Source organism: Scyliorhinus torazame, chromosome 1 (assembly GCF_047496885.1).
Source record: "Scyliorhinus torazame isolate Kashiwa2021f chromosome 1, sScyTor2.1, whole genome shotgun sequence".
Lineage (NCBI taxonomy): Eukaryota > Metazoa > Chordata > Chondrichthyes > Carcharhiniformes > Scyliorhinidae > Scyliorhinus > Scyliorhinus torazame.
The window spans coordinates 257,325,223-257,347,903 of NC_092707.1; the positions used below are offsets into that span (position 1 = coordinate 257,325,223).

The following is a 22,681-nucleotide window of genomic DNA, read 5'->3' on the forward strand; positions in this document are numbered from 1 at the left end:
GTGTGTCTAAGGGTGAGGGGGTGCATTGAAAAGTACTTGGAACTCAATGATAATGGGGAGGTCCAGGTGGGAGTGGTCTGGGAGGCGTTGAAGGCGGTGGTTAGAGGGGAGCTGATATCAATAAGGCCACATAAAGGGAAGCAGGAGAGTAAGGAACGGGAGCGGTTGCTGCAAGAACTTTTGAGGGTGGACAGACAATATGCGGAAGCACCGGAGGAGGGACTGTACAGGGAAAGGCAAAGGCTACATGTAGAATTTGACTTGCTGACTACAGGCACTGCAGAGGCACAATGGAGGAAGGCACAGGGTGTACAGTACGAATATGGGGAGAAGGCGAGCAGGTTGCTGGCACACCAATTGAGGAAAAGGGGAGCAGCGAGGGAAATAGGGGGAGTTAGGGATGAGGAAGGAGCGATGGAGCGGGGAGCGGAGAGAGTGAATGGAGTGTTCAAGACATTTTATAAAAAATTATATGAAGCTCAACCCCCGGATGGGAGGGAGAGAATGATGGGCTTCTTGGATCGGCTGGAATTTCCCAAGGTGGAAGAGCAGGAAAGGGTGGGACTGGGAGCACAGATCGAGGTAGAAGAAGTGGTGAAAGGAATTAGGAGCATGCAGGCGGGAAAGGCCCCGGGACCGGATGGATTCCCAGTCGAATTCTATAGAAAATATGTGGACTTGCTCGCCCCGGTACTGACGAGGACCTTTAATGAGGCAAAGGAAAGGGGACAACTGCCCCCGACTATGTCTGAAGCAACGATATCGCTTCTCTTAAAGAAGGAAAAGGACCCGCTACAATGCGGGTCCTATAGACCTATTTCCCTCCTAAATGTAGATGCCAAGGTCCTGGCCAAGGTAATGGCAATGAGAATAGAGGAATGTGTCCCGGGGGTGGTCCACGAGGACCAAACTGGGTTTGTGAAGGGGAGACAGCTGAACACGAATATACGGAGGTTGTTAGGGGTAATGATGATGGCCCCACCAGAGGGAGAAACGGAGATAGTAGTGGCGATGGATGCCGAGAAAGCATTTGATAGAGTGGAGTGGGATTATTTGTAGGAGGTGTTGAGGAGATTTGGTTTTGGAGAGGGGTATGTTAGATGGGTGCAGCTGTTGTATAAGGCCCCAGTGGCGAGCGTGGTCACGAATGGACGGGGATCTGCATATTTTCGGCTCCATAGAGGGACAAGGCAGGGATGCCCTCTGTCCCCATTATTGTTTGCACTGGCGATTGAGCCCCTGGCGATAGCGTTGAGGGGTTCCAAGAAGTGGAGGGGAGTACTTAGGGGAGGAGAAGAGCACCGGGTATCTTTGTATGCGGACGATTTGCTACTATACGTGGCGGACCCGGCGAAGGGGATGCCAGAAATAATGCGGATACTTGGGGAGTTTGGGGATTTTTCAGGGTATAAATTGAACATGGGGAAAAGTGAGTTGTTTGTGGTGCATCCAGGGGAGCAGAGTAGAGAAATAGAGGACCTACCGTTGAGGAAGGTAACAAGGGACTTTCGTTACCTGGGGATCCAGATAGCTAAGAATTGGGGCACATTGCATAGGTTAAATTTAACGCGGTTGGTGGAACAGATGGAGGAGGATTTCAAGAGATGGGATATGGTATCCCTGTCAATGGCAGGGAGAGTGCAGGCGGTTAAGATGGTGGTCCTCCCGAGATTCCTCTTTGTGTTTCAGTGCCTCCCGGTGGTGATTACGAAGGCTTTTTTAAAAAGGATTGAAAAGAGCATCATGGGTTTTGTGTGGGCCGGGAAGACCCCGAGAGTGAGGAAGGGGTTCTTACAGCGTAGCAGGGATAGGGGGGGGCTGGCACTACCGAGCCTAAGTGAGTGTTATTGGGCCGCTAATATTTCAATGGTGAGTAAGTGGATGGGAGAGGAGGAGGGAGCGGCGTGGAAGAGATTAGAGAGGGCGTCCTGTAGGGGGACTAGCCTACAGGCTATGGTGACAGCCCCATTGCCGTTCTCACCGAGGAACTACACCACAAGCCCGGTGGTGGTGGCTACACTGAAGATTTGGGGACAGTGGAGACGGCATAGGGGAAAGACTGGAGCCTTGGGGGGGTCCCCGATAAGAAACAACCATAGGTTTGCCCCGGGGGGAATGGATGGGGGATATGGAATGTGGCAAAGAGCAGGAATAACGCAACTGAAAGATCTGTTTGTGGATGGGAAGTTCGCGAGTCTGGGAGCGCTGACCGAGAAATATGGGTTGCCCCAAGGGAATGCATTCAGGTATATGCAACTGAGGGCTTTTGCGAGGCAACAGGTGAGGGAATTCCCGCAGCTCCCGACACAAGAGGTGCAGGACAGAGTGATCTCAAAGACATGGGTGGGGGATGGTAAGGTGTCAGATATATATAGGGAAATGAGGGACGAAGGGGAGACTATGGTAGATGAACTAAAAGGGAAATGGGAAGAAGAGCTGGGGGAGGAGATCGAGGAGGGGCTGTGGGCAGATGCCCTAAGCAGGGTAAACTCGTCGTCCTCGTGTGCCAGGCTAAGCCTGATTCAGTTTAAGGTATTACACAGGGCACATATGACTGGAGCACGGCTCAGTAAATTTTTGGGGGTGGAGGATAGGTGTGCGAGGTGCTCGAGAAGCCCAGCGAATCATACCCATATGTTTTGGTCATGCCCGGCACTACAGGGGTTTTGGATGGGGGTGACAAAGGTGCTTTCAAAAGTAGTAGGAGTCCGGGTCGAACCAAGCTGGGGGTCGGCTATATTTGGGGTTGCACAAGAGCCGGGAGCGCAGGAGGCGAGAGAGGCCGATGTTTTGGCCTTTGCGTCCCTAGTAGCCCGGCGCAGGACATTGCTAATGTGGAAAGAAGCCAAGCCCCCGGGGGTGGAGACCTGGATAAATGACATGGCGGGGTTTATAAAGCTAGAGCGGATTAAGTTCGTCCTAAGGGGGTCGGCTCAAGGGTTCACCAGGCGGTGGCAACCGTTCGTCGAATACCTCGCAGAAAGATAGACGGAATGGGAAAAAGAAGGCAGCAGCAGCAGCCCAGGATCGGGGGGGGGGGGGGGGAGGAACCATAAGGACTCTCAGGGTTGTTAATATATACTGTATAGTATGTATAGGTCGTTGCTACAGATAATTATATATTGGACTGTTAAATTATATTTTTGGAGAGTGTTACTTGTGACAAGGCAGTTGCCAATTAGGGCTAGTTTTCATTTTTGTTATTTATTATTTATTCATTTTTTTGTTTATAAAATAGGTCATTGTTATTTGTGTTGTTATATTGTGTAAAGGATGCACAATGTACTGTGTTGGTGGACCAAAAATTTTCAATAAAATATTTAATTTAAAAAAAAGAAGTCAAGACACAAATTACACATTGAACATAATGCAAACCACGGCTCTGTTCACGCATGGACCTGCCTCAATATCCCCCTACTCTACTCTACCCTAGCCCGCCCCCCCCCCCCCGCCCCCCGCGCCCCCTGCTGACGCTTACTCCTCTGCGAAGAAGTCAATAAATGGCTGCCACCTGAGTAGCGAACCGCTCAAGGCGAACTTGACTTTCTCTAGGCCAAGAAAGCTCGCCATGTCCGATAGCCATACCTCAGCCCTCGGGGGGGCTTTGAGTCCCTCCATGCTAACAGTATTCGTCGCCGGGCTACCAGGGAAGCAAAGGCCAGAACATCGGCCTCCCTCTATTCCTGGACTCCCAGGTCCTCCGAAACCCCAAAGATTGCCACCTCCGGGCTCATTACCACCCCTGTTTTCAACACCCGGGGCATGACATCTGCGAATCACTGCCAATACCCCCCGAGCTTAGGGCACGACCAGAACATGTGTACATGATTAGCCGGCCCTCCGGCGCATCTAGCACACTTGTCCTCCAGCCTGAAGAATTTGCTCATCCGGGCCACCATCATGTGGGCCCGGTGCACGACCTTAAACTGGATCAGGCTGAGCCTGGCACATGTTGCAGTTGTGTTTACTCTGCTCAGGGCTTCTGCCCAAATACCGTCCTCCAGGCCCCCCCCCCCCCCCCCCCCCCCCACCCCGAGCTCCTCCTCCCACTTAAGCTTCAGATCCTCGGTCTGCGTGTCCTCAGCTCTCATTAGCTCCTTGTAAACGTCTGAAACTCTACCCTCTCCCCTCGCCCCCCGAGCTCCTCCTCCCACTTAAGCTTCAGATCCTCGGCCTGCGTGTCCTCAGCTCTCATTAGCTCCTTGTAGACGTCTGAAACTACCCTCTCCCCTCGAAACTACCCTGTCCTGCCTCCCCTTCGGCGGGAGACGTGGGAAGGACGGCACCAGTCTGCGTACAAAATCCCTCACCTGCAAGTATCTAAAGTCGTTCCCTCTCGCCAGCCAAACATCTCCTCCAGCGCCCTCATGCTCGGAAAGCTCCCTTCCAGGAACAGATCCCCCATCCTCACAATCTCCGCCCCCCCTCCACAGTCGATACCCCCCGTCCATGTTCCCCGGGGCAAATCGGTGGTTGCCGCAGATTGGGGTCCATACCGATGCTCTTACCTCCCCTACATGCCTCCTCCACTGGCCCCAGATCCGAAGAGCCGCCACCACTATCGGGCTGGTGGAGTACCGTGCCAGCGAAAGCGGCAGAGGCACCGTGACCCGGGCTACTAAGCTAGTTCCCCTGCACGAAGCAGCCTCCATCCGCTCCCAAACCGACCCCGCACCCACCTCCCATTTCCTTATCATCGCTATGTTGGCCGCCCAGTAATAGTTGCTGAAGTTCGACAACGCCAGCCCTCCTTCTCCTCTGTTCCTTTCAAGCATCATCCTCTTCACCTGTGGGAACTTCCCTGCCCATACAAATCCCAGAATAATTTTATTCAGCCTCTTAAAGAAGGACTGCGGGATAAAGATGGGGAGACACTGAAAAACAAACAAGAACCGCGGGAGAATCGTCACCTTAACAGTCTGCACCCTCCCCACCAATGACAGCGGGAGTGCATCCCACTTCTGGTCCTCCTCCCTCACTCATTCCACCAGTCGGGACAGATTGAGCTTATGCAGCTTGCCCCAGTCCCGTGCCACCTGAATCCCCAAATATCGGATACTCTCCCCCACTAGCCTGAGCGGCAACCCCTTCAGCCTACTCTCCTGCCCCCTCGCCTGAATTACAAACAACTCGCTCTTAGCCATGTTCAGTTTGTATCCGGAGAACCGGCCAAATTCCCTCAGGGTTGCCATAATACCGTCCATCCCCACCATTGGGTCCGATACATATAACAGCAGATGATCCGCGTATAACGAGACTCTATGTTCCATTCCACCCCCCCCCCCGCCCCCCACCAGCCCTTTCCAGCCCCTAGATGCTCTCAGTGCATTTGCCAGCGGCTCTATGGCCAGCGCAAACAGCGGAGAGAGGGCAGCCCTGTTTTTTACCACGATACGGTCTAAAGTAGTCCGATGTCATCCTGTTCGTCCTTACTCTAGCCTCTGGGGCCTGATACAATAGCCTAACCCAGTCGATGAACACCCCCCGAACCCGAACCGTCCTAGTACCTCCCACAGATAATCCCACTCGACCCGGTCAAAAGCCTTTTCAGCATCCGTGGCTACCACTATCTCTACCTCCCGAATCTCCGGGGGCATCATAATCACGTTGAGCAGCCTTCTTGTGTTGGCCACCAGCTGCCTCCCCTTTACAAACCCGGTTTGGTCTCCACAATTACATCCGGTACACAGTCCTCAATCCTGGTCGCCAAAATCTTGCCCAGTAACTTGGCGTCTACGTTAATCAAAGAGATCGGCCTGTATGACCCACCGGCCTCCAGGTCCTTATCCTGTTTCAGAATGAGCGAGATGGTGGTCTGCGACATCATCGGGGGTAAACTCCCTCTGTCTCTTGCCTCGTTAAGGACCCCGACCAGCATTGGCCCCACTACCCCGGCAAATTTTTTGTGAAACTCCACCAGATACCCGTCCGGCCCCGGGGCTTTACCCGACTGCATGACCTTCAGGCCCCCCAACACCTCTTCGATCCTGACCAGGGCCCCCAGTCTGTCCACCAACCCCCTCCCCACTCTTGGGAAGGTCAGTACGTCCAAGAATCGCCTCATGCCCCCGGTCCCCCGGGTGGTTCCGAAGTGTACAGCTTCCTATAAAAGTCCCTAAAGACCTTGTTCAGCCCTGCTGGATCACCCACTAGATTACCTTCCCCATCCACTACCCTCCCTATTTCCCTAGCCGCTTCCCTCTTCCTCAGTTGCTGTTCAAGCATTCTACTGGCCTTCTCCCCGTGCTCATAAATCGCGCCTGTTACCTTTCTAAGCTGCTCTACAGCCTTGCCTGTAGTCAGCACCCCAAATTCGGCCTGCAGCCTCTGTCGTTTCCTGAGTAACTCTGGCCTTGGGGATTCTGCGTAACTCCTGTCCGTCCGTAGAATTTCCTTAATCAGTTGGTCCGTCTCTGCCCTATCTGTCCTGTCCCTGTACGCCAGGATTGAAATCAGCTCCCCTCTCACCACTGCCTTCAGTGCCTACCAGAGCATCGCTGCCAAGACTTCTCCAGTATCGTTTACCTGCAGGTAATTCTGCATGCATTTCCTCAGCCTCTCGCACACCGCCTCGTCCGCGAGTAGTCCAACTTCCAGCCTCCATGGTGGGCGCTGAAAGCTGTCCTTACAAAACTGCAGGTCTACCCAATGCGGAGCATGGTCCGATATGGCAATTGCCGAATATTCTGCCCCCACCATTCCGGCCAGCAGGTCCCTACTCACAACAAAGTAGTCAATTCAGGAATACACCTTGTGGACGTGGGAGTAGTACGAGAACTCCCTTGCTGTCGACCGGCTAAATCTCCACGGATCTGCTCACCCCCATTTGCTCCATGAACCCTCTCAGTTCCTTTGCCGGTCCAGGCTCGGGTCCAGGACTGTATTAAAGTCCCCGCCCATGATCAACTTACGCGAGTCCAAGTTGGGGATCTTCCCTAGCATCTTCCTAATAAAATCCACATCGTCCCAATTAGGGGCATACACACTGACCAGGACTACTCTCACCCCTTTGAGCTTACCCCTCACCATAACGAACCTGCCACCCCCATCCACGACTGTGCCCTCCGCCTCAAATTGTACCCTTTTGTTAATCAGGATCGCAACCCCCCTCGTCTTAGAGTCAAGCCCCGAATGAAAGACCTGACTGACCCAGCCCTTCCTTAACCTAACCTGGTCTGCCACTTTCAGCTGCGTCTCCTGCCACAAGAATATGTCCGCCTTCAGAACCCGCAGAGGCGCAAACGCACCCGCCCTCTTCACTGGCCCGTCTAACCCTCTAACGTTCCAGGTGATCAGCCTGGTTGGGGGGCACTTCGCCCCCCCCCCACCATGCCAACAGCCATCCCTTTTCCTTGGCCAGCCCCCCAGCCATGTGTCACGCTTCCTCTGGCCCGCCTCCTGGCCGGCTCCACCCATGACCTCCTCACTGACCATGCCCAGTTTCCACTCCCGTCAGTAGAACAACCCCCCCCCCCTCCCCCTAGCAACACCATCCTATCACCTAACCCCTGCCCTGATCTAACTATATGGACACCCCCCACCTCTGCTCCCGCTGACTAGCTGCACTCAGCTAGCCTGGGGCTCCCAGACTCGGCTCCAGCCCATCTCCCACCGATTGTTCCCAGTCACCCCTCCCCCCGACCCCTACACACCACTTCCCCAGATCAGCCCTACATAAGCAAACACTTTATACAAGTCATAAACAACCCCCACAATAGCACCATTCAAGTTAAACAAGAATAAACGAGATAAGAAATAACAGGCCCTCTTCAGTCCTTCCCATTCAGACACAGAAAAAAATTGCACAAAGTTCCCCTTAAGCATCCATTTAAACCCAACCCTTTTAACTGTTTTCTTTATTAATTCCCCCCAGCCAAACTCCAACTAATCAAAGAGCCCAAACAGGAAACATTCAGGTACACCACGCAAAAAGCACGCAAAAATCAACCAAAAAAACACAAAAAAAAAGATACATCCCAAAACGGGAAAGACACCACATATACTTAAAAGCTCTAACATAAGTTCAAATATCCTCAGCTCAGGTCCAGCCCTTGCTTCTTAACTAAGTCCATCGCCTCTTCGGGTTCCTCAAAATAGTGGTGCTGACCCTTATACGTGACCCACAGTCGCGCCGGAAAAAGCAGCCCGAATTTCACCTTGTTTTTATACAGTATCTCCTTCACCTGCCTGTAGCCTCCCCTCCTCCTGGCCACCTAAACGCTCAAATCTTGGTACACACGCAGGGTGGTATTGTCCCAAGCACAGCTTTGTGTGCTCTTTGCCCATTGCAGCACCCGTTCCTTGCCCAGGTACCTGTGAAAGTGTACCACCATCGCTCGTGGGGGACACCCTTGTCACGGCTGCCTAACCTGCACTCTGTGTGCCCTGTCCACCACCGGCGGGCGTGGGAACACCTCGTTCCCCAGCAACTTCTGAAACATACCCTCTACGTATGCGGCAACGCCTAGTCCCTCTGCCCCCTCCGGGAGGCCCACGATTCTCACGTTCTGCCGGCGAGATCTGTTGTCCAGGTCCTCCAGCCATTCCAGAAGCACTTTTTGCTGGTTTCTCAGCCTCCAAATTTCCACATCCACCACCGTGTGAAAGTCAGCCTGCTCCTCCACTGACTTCTCCAAATGCTGGAGCTTCTCAGCCTGATCGTCCAGCCTTTTTCCCATCCGATCAATAGACTTCTGAAGCGGCTCCAAGTTGTCACGCTTCAAAGCCAAAAAGCCCTCCTGCATAGTCTGCAGCAGCTGCTCCATTGTGGGCTGGGCTGTCGGCGCCTTGCTCTGAACACCAGCCATGCTGGTCTCTCACAGCCTCCACTGTGTCCTTACTCGACCACTTCTTCTGCTGTTTACGGTCCCTCCGGCTTCTTAGGTCCTTACAATTCTGTATGGGTCCAGTGCCTGAGTACTATTGCTTTCCAGTTCCGCGCTCAAAAGCGCAAAAAAGGTCAGGGGAAAAGGTCCAAAAGTCCGACCGAAATGGGAGCCATCAAATGTGCGACCTACTCCCTCATAGCCGCCACCGGAAGTGCTGGTTTCACGATTTTTAAAACCACAAGTGAACCACGCTGTCGTGAACTCAGCCCATCGGAGGTGGAGAATCGTGGAGGCCCCGGAGAATACCGGGTTGGGCACCTAATGATAGCAAACGGTGTCTACGTGCGTTCTGGAACGCATTGGCGCTGCTGTAGAGGTGCTGGAGCATTGCTGTTTGTCGTCAAATCGGCGCCTGCTGCGATTTCGCCATATGAACCGATACTCTGCCCAATCGCCTTTCCCAATTTCGGCATCGGCTAACGGAGAATCCCACCCAAGGAGTCTCCCATTTAAGATGGAGATGAGAAGAAATTCTTTCTCAGAGGATTGTGAATCTTTGGAACCCTCTTCCCCAGAAAGTGGTGGAGGCAGGGCCAATGAATATTTTTAAGGCAGAGGTAGATAGATTCTCTACTAATAAGGACGTCAAAGGTTATTGGGAGTAGGCAGACTGTGAAGTTGAGACCATTATCAGATCAGTCATGGCTTTGTAAATGCTGGGGCAGACTTGAGGGGCTGAATGGCCTACTGTTGCTCTTAATTCATATGTTCATATATATTTAAGCAGCTAAAATTGCAGAGTACACTGAACTGGGTAATCTCTTGTTAACACTGACTACCCTACCCAAAGCAGCAAAGCTTGAGTTAGCCTGTACCTTTGGGGCTTGTGCTCTAGATCTTATTAATAGGGCAGGCTGACTGGTCATAATGAAAAGTGCACGGTACAGGCAAGTTATAGGACTGAGGTATCAGACAGTTAGTCCTGGAACAGGTCAGTTTCTAATCTTCCAGCAGTAAGCATGGCCTGTTGAAACTAACCCTCCAAGGCTCTCAGTTTGCCCCCCCCTTTTCTCCCTACTCCCAGCTTAAGTAAAATTGTACAATCTCCAGTACCTGTGCTGGTGAAATGTGGACACTGGGAAATGAACATTGATTGACTGTTCATTTCCTGACCTTAAATGTCCTTATGTTGAACTACACACTGAGCAAGGTTGCAGACTAGTTCTTCACAGGGGCAGGCCATTTAGTTAGATCATGGCTAATCTATATCTTGGCTCTATTCACCTGCTTCAGCCTCCAGACAACCCTTAAAATTCTTGCCTAACAAAAATCTAATCCATGTCAAATTGGCCCACCCCAAGCTTTAGCAACCTTGTGGGGACTCCCCCACCAGAGCAAATAGCATCACTCTGTCTACCGTATAAACTCCTTTAATTATCTTGAACATCAATGCTATGATCAAGGGAATAAGAAACCTAGTCTCTGAAACCTCATATTTTAAACATTTTATAGAATCATAGAATTCCTAGTTTAGAAGGAGGCCATTCAGCATATCGAGTCTGCACTGACCCTCTGAAAGAGCATCCTAACCTAGGATCACTCCCCCGCCCTATCCCTGTAATCCCACCTAATCTATGGACACTAAGGGACAATTTAGCATGGCCAATCCACCTAACCTGCACTCTTTGGACTGGATTTCATTTAGAAGCTGTACCCAAACCTAGAGCTGATGCCATTAGAGTTTAATATATTGGTAGTGGGGAAGCTTGATGAAGAGTTTACAGTTCCCTATTACAGGTATCTTTAATAATCTTTATGCACAAGTAGGCTTACATTAACACTGCAATGAAGTTGTGGTGAAAAGCCCCTAGTCGCCACATTCCGACGCCTGTTCGGGTACATGGAGGGAGAATTCAGAATGTACAAATCACCTAACAGCACGTCTTTCGGGACTTGTGGGGGGAAACCTGAGCACCCAGGGGGAACCCACACAAACACGGAGAATGTGCAGATTCCGCGCAGACAGTGACCCAAGCCAGGAATTGAACCTGGGACCCTGGTACTGTGAAGCAACGGTGCTAACCACTGCTATTAAACATTGTGGTCGTAAACAATGGAGGTCGTGAAGGGCAATAGGTGTGCTGTCTTTCAGATGGGTAAAGATCCCAGGGTACCGGTGGAAGAAAAACAGAGATCTTCAGATGTCTCGCCCAATTTTTATGCCTCCACCAACCTCAACTAGATGCTCTGTTTCTGACTACATTGCTGTTTGTAGGACTTTATTGTGCACAAATTGGCTACCACATTTCCTACATTACACTTCAAAAGTGCTTTGGCTTGAAATCACTTTGGGTGTTCTACAGTTGTGGAAAGCATTTTATAACCGTGTGTCTTTCTTTCCATAGGACTGACACTGAAGCAGAGATTGAACTCGCCTGTAAAATTGCAAAACAGTCTGGAGCTTCCGATGCTGTGCCATGCAGTCACTGGTCTATTGGAGGCAGAGGATCATTGCAGCTGGCTGAGGCTGTCGGCCAGGCAGCAAATCAGAAGACTAACTTCAGATTCCTTTATGACCTAAGCGTGAGGCTTCCTTTTCATTCTTTATTTAGCTAAGCATCAAAACACACTCAAAAAAGATGCAATAATGATGATAGCTAAAGTAGTTAAGTGACCAGCAGTGGGAAAGAACATAGAACATACAGTGCAGAAGGAGGCCACCTGGCCCATCGAGTCTGCACCGACCCACTTTAAGCCCTCACTTCCACCCCACCCCTGCAACCCAATAATCCCTCCCAACCTTTTCTGACACTAAAGGCAATTTAGCATGTCCAATCCACCTAACCTGTACGTCTTTGGGCTGTGGGAGGAAACCGGAGCACCCGGAGGAAACCCACGCAGACACGGGGAGAAAGTGCAGTCTCCGCACAGACAGTGACCCAGCGGGGAATCAAACCTGGGACCCTGGCGCTGTGAAGCCACAGTCACTTGTGCTACCGTGCTGCTCAGGTGCATACAAACTGTTGGCATTTGCTTGAAATTAATTTGCTGTACAACAATAAGGTCATACAAGACTTGTGCCTCCAAGTCACCATTTCAGAGAGCATCATGGAGCCTCATTTGCACATGTGAAGTTTACACTCATTCTCAACCAAGTTGCAAGTTTCTTAATTTGCTGATACTCTGGCCTGGCAGTACTGACCCAGAATTGATTCACCAATCAGCCAACAGTGCTAAACAGAGCCCTTTCTGAATCCCCATAAAGTTAAATGGGGAGTGAAACTGCAATAAGATGTGTGATCACAATATCTTACGTGGGACTGTGTTTTTTTGACTTCCAAGGGTGAATTCCAGGGCTGATGTGTTACATGTGGTCCATACACAACTGGTTGCTGGATAGAAGACCAAATACTTGCATTTTTATAGTGTCTTTTGCAAACTCTGGACATCCCAAAGCCCCTTCCAGCCAACAAAGTTATTTCGGAATGTAGTCACTATTGTAATGTAGGACAGTGTTTTTCAGCTATTTTTCTCGGGACCTACTTTTATCAACTGGTTGACCTTCGGGACCCAGTTGATGTCTGGCACAGCCACAATGGGCCGAAGGGCCCCTTTCTGTGCTGTAAAACTGTGCAGAGGAGAGCCGCGAGGTTGATGTTGATGTTTACCTTATGGAAAAATACAAGATTTGAATTGTGCTAGCAGCATCACAACTACATGAGTGCAAAATAGTTTGCAGCCAATGAAGTAGTCACTGCTGTAATGTGCACCGCAAACTCTCATAAACAGCAATATGATAAAGACCAGGTAATTTGTTTTTTTTGTCATGTTGATTGAGGGATAAATGTTAATTGGAACACCGGGATAACTCCCTGCTTTTATTCAATGTAGTCCCATGGAATCTTTTACATCCACATGAGAGACAGAGCCTTAATTTACAATAGCATCTGGAAAACTGCATTTCTAACAAGGTAGCACCACTGCAGCACTCCACTGGGGTGTTGGCCTAGATGTGGAGCGTAACCCACAACAGTGTGTCTGATGTAGGTTCACAAAGAGTCATCTGGACTCAAAACGATAGTTCTTTTCTCTCCCTACAGATGTTGCCAGACCTGCTGAGATTTTCCAGCATTTTCTCTTTGGTAATAAATTATTCTATTTCACTCAAAAATATACCACAAGTCTATCTAACAGCATCTAAAGAATTTTGGGCAGCCCCTGATTTCTGTGTGCTGCATCAATAAATAGCTTTTGACGCTTTCAAGAGCTAAGCCCAAATCTTAGCCACTGTAGTGTTCACTGGCAATTATGAGAAAGAATCTTTGATGGTAATAAGATTGCATTAGATGGAGGATGCTGCAGTGCAAGTCTAGAATCTGACAGGCTTGATAGTCTATATTCTTGAGTTATTGTGACTCTGGTCTCTTGTGTATCTTTCTCCCCTCTCCTTTTGCCCCTCTATTGACTAACGTGTCTTCAGCTGCCTCGGCCCAACAGTGTGAAATTCCCTCTCAGTCCATCTGCCCTTCTCTCCCTTTTTAATACCTTCCTTATAACCCATTTTTCTGACTTGAACACACGAGAAATGAACTGTAGAAAATTGTTTCCATACTGCACTTCTTAAATCGGTCATGGCAATTGTTTTCAATTACAATGGGTTTTGGTTACTAGAGAGTTTCTGCAGCTGTCTAATGAATTTATTGCATATACATGGTGGAAGACACCAGTGGGATGCCAGAGCTCCAGGAGAATCAGGGGCAGAGTTGAATGCAGTGGCCATCACTAAGGAGAAGGTTCTGGGGAAACTGAAAGGTCTGAAGGTGGATAAATCACCTGGTCCAGATGGACTAAACCCCAGGATTCTAAAAGAGATGGCTGAGGAGATTGTGGAGGCATTGGTGGTGATCTTTCAAGAATCACTGGAGGCAGGAAGGGTCCCAGAGGACTGGAAAGTGGCTAATGTAACACCGTTGTTTAAGAAGGAAGAGAGGCAGAAGATTGGAATTATAGACCGGTAAGCCTGACTTCGGTCATTAGTAAGATATTAGAGTCCATTATTAAAGATGAGATCGCAGAGTACTTGGGAGTGCATGATAAAATAGGACTGAGTCAGCACGGCTTTGTCAAAGGAAGGTCATGTCTGACAAATCTGTTAGAGTTCTTTGAGGAGGGAACAAGGAAGTTAGATAAAGGAGTACCACTGGACGTGATTTATTTAGATTTCCAGAAGGCCTTTGACAAGGTGTCGCATAGAAGACTGTTAAATATGTTACGGGTAAGATCCTGGCATGGATAGAGGATTGGCTGACTGGCAGAAGGCAGAGTGGGGATAAAAGGGTATTTTTCAGGATGACAGCTGATGACTAGTGGTGTGCCTCAGGGGTCTGTAATGGGTCCACACCGTTTTACAATATACATTAATGATATGGAAGAAGGAACTGAAGGCACTGTTGCTAAGTTTGCAGATGATACAAAGATCTGTAGAGGGACAGGTAGTATTGAGGAAGCAGGTGGGCTGCAGAAGGACTTGGACAGGATAGGAGAGTGGGCAAAGAAGTGGCAAATGGAATACAATGTGGAAAAGTGAGGTTATGCACTTTGGAAGGAGGAATGGAGGCATAGACTATTTTCTAAATGGGGAAATGCTTTGGAAATCAGAAGCACAAAAGGACTCGGGAGTCCTTGTTCAAGGTTCTCTTGCGGTTAACGTGCAGGTTCAGTCAGCAGTCAGGAAGGCAATTTCAATGATAGCATTCATGTCGAGAGGGCTAGAATACAACACCAGGGATGTACTTCTGAGGCTGGATATGGCTCTGGTCAGACCCCATTTGGAGTATTGTGAGCAGATCTGGGCCCCGTATCTAAGGAAGGATGAGCTGGCCTTGGAAAGGGTCCAGAGGAGGTTCACAAGAATGATCCCTGGAATGAAGAGCTTGCCCTATGAGGAACAGCTGAGGACTCTGAGTGTCTTTAAGACGGAGATAGATAGGTTCTTGATTAATAAGGGGATCAGGGGTTATGGGGAGAAAGCAGGAGAATGGATGAGAAAAATATCAACCATGATTGAATGGCGGAGCAGACTCGATGGCCCAAGTGACCTAATACTGCTCCTATGTCTTATGGTCTTGCATCAGCCTTTTAGTTGGTATAGAGGTACAGATTTTATTCAAAATAGAACTGGGTGCTAAGTTTTAATTTATTGGAAAACAAAGTAAAATGCTTTGTTGTTTTTATGCGGGCAGGGTTTTATTGTCAGTGAACAGATGTTCATTGTTATTTTCCCTAAGAAGAACAAGGCAATTTGAAACCTTAAACGATATTGAATAGGAAAAGAAACAACATTTACTGAGTTGTCCTGTTCTGGGACTTCTGTTTAGTCTGTACATGGAATATCTCACTCGTTCAATAAATTATGCAGCTGACAATTGTTGTCATACAGTTTAGTCCCAGTCTCTGATGAGGAGTTCCTGGTTTGAAGCTGCAGTTTTCAGTTAAGCATTTTGCAATTAGCAAAAAAACTGGATCAGAACAAGCAATCTTCCATCAGACACTTAAATACTGGAGCATCTGGAAATCTGAAAGCACAAACAGAACAAAGCTGGTCAGGCAATGCCCAACACCCTGACTCCGTCCCTCTCCACCACCCTCCTTTCCCCTCTCTCCCCACCACCCCACTTTCCTTTCTGTTGGCACAGAGGCAAAGGTATCTGGTCTCTCCAGCACAAGGTTTAGTGCAACTGGGTTGTGAATTGTTTTAATAATCAGACTATCCTACGCCCCTTCCCCATACATTGGTACTGTTGCTAATTGTGTTTCTCTTAATTTGGCTCTGAAGATGGTGGCCAATATGGTCGCCTTCCTTAATTCTAATTACATTTGCTCTAGAGTCACCAGGTATCTTTCGATACCGCCACAAGGTTCAAAACCGAATACTGATCAAAGATTCGATACACCAGTTATTAAGTTCAAACTCAATGCTCATTTATTTACACACAGTCAAATATACTCATGCATAAAACTCTGCAAACTAAACTATCACTATTGCTAAAGCCTATACTTAGCTTTGGGCGCCCACTCAGAGGAACAATGGCCGTTCGGTTCTGAGGCTGCTGGGGTCGAACTGGTATGGAATAACAGCTAAGAGCGTCTGTCTCGTAGCGTGCGTTGACCTTGGACTTACTTGTTCTGATGTTGCTTTGCCAGGTCTCCTTGGTGAGAGCCGGAGCCACAAGAGAGCGATTCCCTCCTGGGGGATCCTTCTTATACCCAAAAGGGGCTTCGCGTGCTTTTGGGTGGGCCTTGAACTTGGCCAATTCATTGGGCCGTTTCCTAATCGTTCCTATCGATTTCCTCTAATAGAGGGGTGGGTGCCCTGATGGCTGGGCATGTCCTAGGTGGCTGTTGGCCTGCTTTGTTCTGGTCTCCTCTGGCGCCGGGGTGTCTGCCTTGGTATCGTTTACTTAAATGTCCCCGGGGATGGCTCATTAGTATGATAATGGTTTTGCAGTTTCGGTCTTGTCTGGGAGCTGCGGGGTCTTGTCTGGGAGCTGCGGCCCCAATCAACAGACAAACCCTGCACCTGCTTGCTTTCTCAGTATTGTCCATTTTCCCTCCAATCTTTGCAAAGTGTCCATTTTGTAATCGGGAAGTGGCCATCCCAGATGGCTACAGTACTATGGGGAGGGCAACTTGTTTCTCCAACACAAAATTAGTGTTTGTACCGTTTTGTCTTGTATATATTTTTAAACTTTTTAATAAAAATGGTCAAGTAGTGCCTGTCCTGAGGAAGAGTCTCGATCCTTGAAATGTCAGTTGACCGGCTTCTGTTTCTCTGCTGATGCAACCTGACCAGCTGATTGTTTACGGATTTTTTTTTCCGTCTTTGTCTTCCATTTACCACATGTTCCCAACTTTTGCCGGGCAAATCGGAAGGGATTGTGGGCAAGCCTGGTGTTGAACTTGACAAGATCAGGGATGCGACAGCCTGGCTGACCTTAATGTGGCTTCATTTAGATCAGGGTTTTTCAAACTTTTTTGGCCTGTGACCCATTTTTACCAATGGGCCGACCTTCGCGACTTACGCCGGCCGACCTTCGTGCCTCACACCGGACGTCAGGAGGAGGCAGCGTTTCTCTGAGTTCCAGATATGCGCACTGATGAGTGGGCATGCATGTGCAGCGTGCCCACATTTTTAAAGCCGCTTGCAGCCGCCATTTTTTAAAACCGGCTATTGCGCCTGAATTCCCGCGATTGGGAACGCCGCGATGGATGGCTCCGCGACCCTCCCAACACCTGCCCATGACACAGCCACGGGTCACGACCCCCACTTTGAAAATGCCTGATTTAGATGACATCTCCTGAGCTTACGCCCAACACCAGGCTGGACACATTATAGTACAGTCAAGCGGGGAAAGGAATTTGGTGGCAGGTAGCTGCTGCCAGGAATCGCAGGCATGTAACTGATAGTCAGTAAGAGGGAATCCTTTGCAGTGAGGTTGGGACTTCATGATTCACGTTGCAAGGTGGGAGTGGTGTGAGGTGCTGCTGAGGTGGTCTATGAACTCCTTGAGGGACCTGGGAGGCACACTAGCCTGCGAGGTGTTTGAAGAGAAAGTAATTTTACTAACTTAGCTGATCAGTTCCTCCCACCGTGGTTTTGCAGGAATCACCCAATCCTCACCTTGATGGGGTCCAGTCCAGCACCTGCATAGAGTCATACAGTACAGAAGAGGCCCTCCGGCTCATTGTGCTGTTGTGGGAAAATCAACCACTTCGGGAGTCAGGCTTGCTGTGTTCAATTAGTGCAGTTTATTGTTACACGAAGCTTCGGGAGAAAGCGTACCTACCCCGCGGTACAGAAGCCAGCCTTTCTCGTGGTTTGAATGGCAGTCATTCATTTTATACTTTGGATTCACAATGGGCCCAAATACAAAACAATTATCACCTTGTTAGCTTTAAACATTTTATAGATTGTACATCGCTATTTGTAAGCGTTTTGCCATTTACACATGGTTATAGTTAAAGAGGTTTTACAGGTTACAGTAGCAGCAGGAAAGCAGTATCGATTGTCCCTTTGTTTTAGGAAATGGCCCAAGACATTCGTATTAGCATATCATTGTGTACACCTTGGCTGAAGTCCAATTTATTCAAGTGGTGTCCCGCATTTATGTATTTCTTAATCTTCCTGTCTGGCTCCCTTTGTCCTGGATCTGTTCCTATCTGTCCCACTAGCACCCCGCTGGGCTCCAGGCATCAGTTATGTCTGCTTTATTCTCGGTGTCTCCATCTTGTGTGTCAGGCAACCATCTTCTGTGCCAAGTGCCCTTCTGAACCATTTCCCACTTCAGTGCTTACAACGACAAAACTTCACTAAATCTCCACTAATCCCACTTTGCAGCACTTGGCCCATAGCCTTGAATGTTATGACATTTCACGTGCTCGTCCACTTTTTAAAGGTTGCACATGGGTACATAGGTTTGTGAGGTTTCCCACCTCTACTATCCTCCCAGACAGTGCATTCCAGGCTCCCAACACATCTGGGTGAAAAACTTTTTTCTCAAATCTCCTCTAAACTTCCTGCCCCTCACTTCAAGATTATGCCCCTTCGTTATTGACCCTGCAACTAAGGGAAATTGCAAAGAAGATGAGCAAACTGACCACAGGACCGTGGTACAGGGAGCCGTTCAAGTGGGGTGAGAAAATAAATCTGTTCATAATTGGGTATAGTATAGTTAGGGGCATTGACACTTCTGTGACCAGGATCGAGAGTCCCGAAGGTTATGTTACCTACCTGGGATATCTCATCTGGGCTGCAGAGAAACCTGGAGTGGGAGCGTAAAGATCCAGTTGTAATGGTCCACGTACGTACCAACAACATAGGCAGGACAAGGACGGAAGTTCTGTTGAAGGAATATTAGGGGCTAGGGCAGCACAGTGGTTAGCACTACTGCCTCATGGTGCTGGGGACTCTGGTTCGATCCCAGCCCCAGGTCATTATCCGTGTGCAGTTTGCACGTTCTCCCCGTGTCTGTGTGGGTCTCACCACCATAACCCCAAAAGATGCTCATGGTAGCTGGATTGGCCATAATAAATTGGCCCTTCATTGGGGGGGAAAAAAGAATTGGGTACTCTAAATGTATTTTTTATAAATGAGCAGCTAGGGGCTAAATTAAAAAGCAGAGCCAAAAGGGTAATAATCTCTGGATTACTACCTGAGCCACGAGCTAATTGGCACAGGATCAATAAGATTAAAGAAGTAAATGCGTGGCTTGAAGGTTGGTGTGGGAGAAATGGGTTTGAGTTCATGGACTGGCACCAGTCATGGGGAAGGAGCGAGTTGTTCCGATCGGAAGGTCTTCACTTGAACCAAGCTGGGACCAGAGTCCTGACGAATCGCATAAATAGGGCTTTAAACTAAATGGTGGGAGGGCAGGGTTCAGCTGCGTGGAAAATTAGAAAATCACAAAAAGGAGAAGGTGAGAGTGCAGGATAATAATGAGGAGCTTAAATGAGTTAAAGGGGCAAGGGCTCAGGAGAGGTTAGTAAAGCTTCCAGCATATGTAATAGTACAGAAAGCGGCAGGAATCTAACTTCAGGCACAGTAAAAAAGGAGACAGCTATGAGAAGGGGAGGTGGTCAACGTAGGACTCAGGGTGTTGTATCTAAAAGCGTGCTGTATAGCAAACAAGGTAAAGGGTCAGAAGGCATTGAATCTGGGTAGAGTTGAGGAATCGCAAAGAAAAAAAAAACCCTGATGGAAGATATGCACAGGCCCCCTAGCAATAGTCAGGATGTTGGACAGAAAATAAATCAGGAGATAGAAAAGGCATATAAGAAAGTGAAGGGGCAGTGACCACAATATGATAGAATTCACATTGCAGTTTGAGGGGGAGAAGCTGGAATCAGATGTAACCGTGCAATTAAATAAAGGTAACTACAAAGACATGAGGGAGGAACTGGTCAGAGTTGAATGAAAGAGGAGTCTAGCAGGGAAGACAGTTGAACAACGATGGTAGCAGTTTTGGGGGTTGTTTGGAAGGCACAACAGAAATTCATCCCAAGGCGGAGGAAACAGGCTAAGGGAAGACAAGGCAACCATGGCTGACAAGGGAAGTCAAGGACAGCATAAAAGCAAAGGAGAAAGCATACAATATGGCAAGGAATAGGGGGAAGCCAGAGCATTGGTAAGCCTTTAAAAGCAAGCAGAGGACAACTAAAAATGCAATGAGGGGGAGGGGGGCTATGGCCAGCGCAAACAACAACGGTGACAGTGGGCACCCCTGTGTAGTTCGAAGCTTCATGAGCTCATCTCATTCGTTCACACACTCTCCTTTGGTGCCACATATAGCAAGCGCACCCATACCACAAATCCCAGCCTAAACCCAAACCTTCCCAGGACCTCGAACAACTACTGCCACTCCACCTGATTGAATGCCTTCTCCACGTCCATGGACACCACTACCTCCGGTACCACGGCACCCGATGGATTCATGACTACATTCAACAACCTTCTTATATTACTCACGAGCTGCCTGCCCTTTACGAAGCAGTTTGATCCTCTACAGCCACTCCCGGGGGACAATCCTCCATCCTACCTGCCAAAAATGTAGCCAATACTTTCACATCAATATTCAACAGTGATATGGCCTGTACGACCCACATTCCACCAGGTCCTTCCCCTTTTTCGGGATTAACGTAATCACTGCCTGCGTTATCGTTTCCGGCAGCTCACTCTTCTCCAACGCCCCCAAAAGCTGTGTGCCAGGTCCGTCACGAATTCCATCTAACATTTTCCTGGATATCCATCCGGCCCTGTGGCCTTCTCTGACTTCATACTGCTGATACTATCCAACACCTCTCTCATTCCCAGGGGCTCTTCCAGCGCCTGCCTCTTTACTTCTTCCAACTGGGGAAACTGCAGCCCTCCAAAAACCATCCCAAGTCCCCCTCTTCTCCCCTAGGATCCGCCTCGTACATTACTCCCTGGTAATACTCCCTAAAATGCCTCATGTACCTTCCCTGGCTCCCGACACCTCATCCGCAGTCCGTTTCCTCAATATTTCCCTGGATGTGGCCTGCTTCTGCAGCTGGTGCGCTGGCATGCTACTCGCCTTCTCCCCATACTCGTACTGCACCTCTCTTGCCCTACGTAGCTGTCCTACCGCCCTCCCCGTTGTCAGCCTGTCAAATTGCCCCACCAACCTTTTCCTCCTCCAAAACCCCTTGACAAAACTACACTAAATCTCCACTAATCCAACTTTCCAGCACTTGGTCCATGGCCTTGAATGTTATGATATTTCACGTGCTCATCCACTTTTTAAAGGTTGTGCAAAGGTATATAGGTTTCCCACCTCTAGTACCCTCCCAGACAGTGCATTCCAGGCTCCCACCACCACCTGGATGAAAAACTCTTTTCTCAAATCTCTTCGAAACCTCCTGCCCCTCACTTCAAGATTATGCCCCCTCGTTATTGACCCTGCAATTAAGGGGAATTGCAGAAAAACAGACCTGTATGAACCTGAACATGCTACAAATAACTGGAAACTTTATTGCTTACAAGGCAGCAAAATGCACCTGTTTGTCTACACCTCCGTGGTGGGCACCCTTGAATACTCCCTATCCACCTCCATTATCTCGCTCATTAGGCAGTCATATTCCTCCTCCCTTTCCCTGTCCGCGCGAGCCTTGAACAAAATGATTTTCCCCCTGGACCACTACCTTCACGCTTCCCAAAAAATGGCCGTCCGATTTTGATTCAATTCCACATACTTCTTAATCGCTGCCCGCTCTTGTCACAAAAGCCTCCATCTGCCAATAACCCTGAATCAAACCTCCACCCTGACCTCTGCTCTATCCCGGTCTAAACCGAATCTCCAACCAGTGGGGCGCAGATCCAAGAGATCAAAGGAGTGATCTCGGACCACAGCGATCGAGTGGTTGCACTGGAGGTGAAGCATTGTCCGAAATAACTATCCCCGCGTACTCTGCCCCCTCCACCCCTACCAAAATCTCCCAGCTGACCACAAAATGATCAAATCCTTGAATACACCTTATAAACTTGTGGGAGAAAAAAAGGAAAGTTCCTTACCCCCCCCCGGTTCTTGAAGCGCCACGGATCCACCATACCCATCCTTTCTATAAACCAACCCAGCTCTTTTGCCATTCGTACCCTATCCATCGACCTGGGGCTTGACCTATCCACCTTCGTCTCTCGGACACTGTTAAAATCTCCCATAATCAACTGGTGCGTGGCCAAGTCCGGGATTGTTGCCAGCAACCCTCTCATAAAACCCACATCATCCCAATTTGGTGCATACACGTTTACCAACACCACCAGCCTCCCTTCCAATACCCCACTCACAATCACATATCTCCCACCCAGATCCCTCACTTCCTTTGCACTCACAAATCCCATTTTCTTGCTCATTAAAATTGCCACTCCCCTCGATTTCGAATCTATTCCAGAGTGGAAAACCTGCCCGACCCACTCGTTCTTTAACCTAACCTGGTTCTTCACACGGAGGTGTGTCTCCTACAGAGAGACTACCGCCACTTTCAAGCTCCTGAGGTGCGCAAACACCCGCGATCATTTAAACGATCCATTAAGTCCTTGGATGTCTCACGTCACCAACCTTACTGGAGGCTTACGCCTCCATTTCCCACTACCATCTGTCCTGTTGATCTTGCCCTCTCCCACCCAAACAAAGACTCCACCTGAATTCCAGGTCACCTCTCAAAAAAGCAAACAACAAACGATAAACACTAAACAGCCCCATAAAACAAGAGGGAGGGTGCACATAAACCTTACACCCTTACCAACCCAACAGTAAACAACAAACCCAAAAGAGGACCCT

The 22,681-nt window shown here is 49.1% G+C and overlaps 1 protein-coding gene across 1 annotated transcript in view; it reads left to right on the forward strand.

Moving 5' to 3' along the window:
- The window catches only part of mthfd1l (methylenetetrahydrofolate dehydrogenase (NADP+ dependent) 1 like), a 316,218-nt gene that overhangs the window by 218,986 nt on the left and 74,551 nt on the right, over positions 1-22,681 (forward strand). Inside the window, exon 24 of the mRNA XM_072504179.1 lies at positions 11,234-11,411. Coding sequence (XP_072360280.1) covers positions 11,234-11,411 — 178 coding nt within the window. The remainder of the gene's footprint in view (positions 1-11,233; positions 11,412-22,681) is intronic.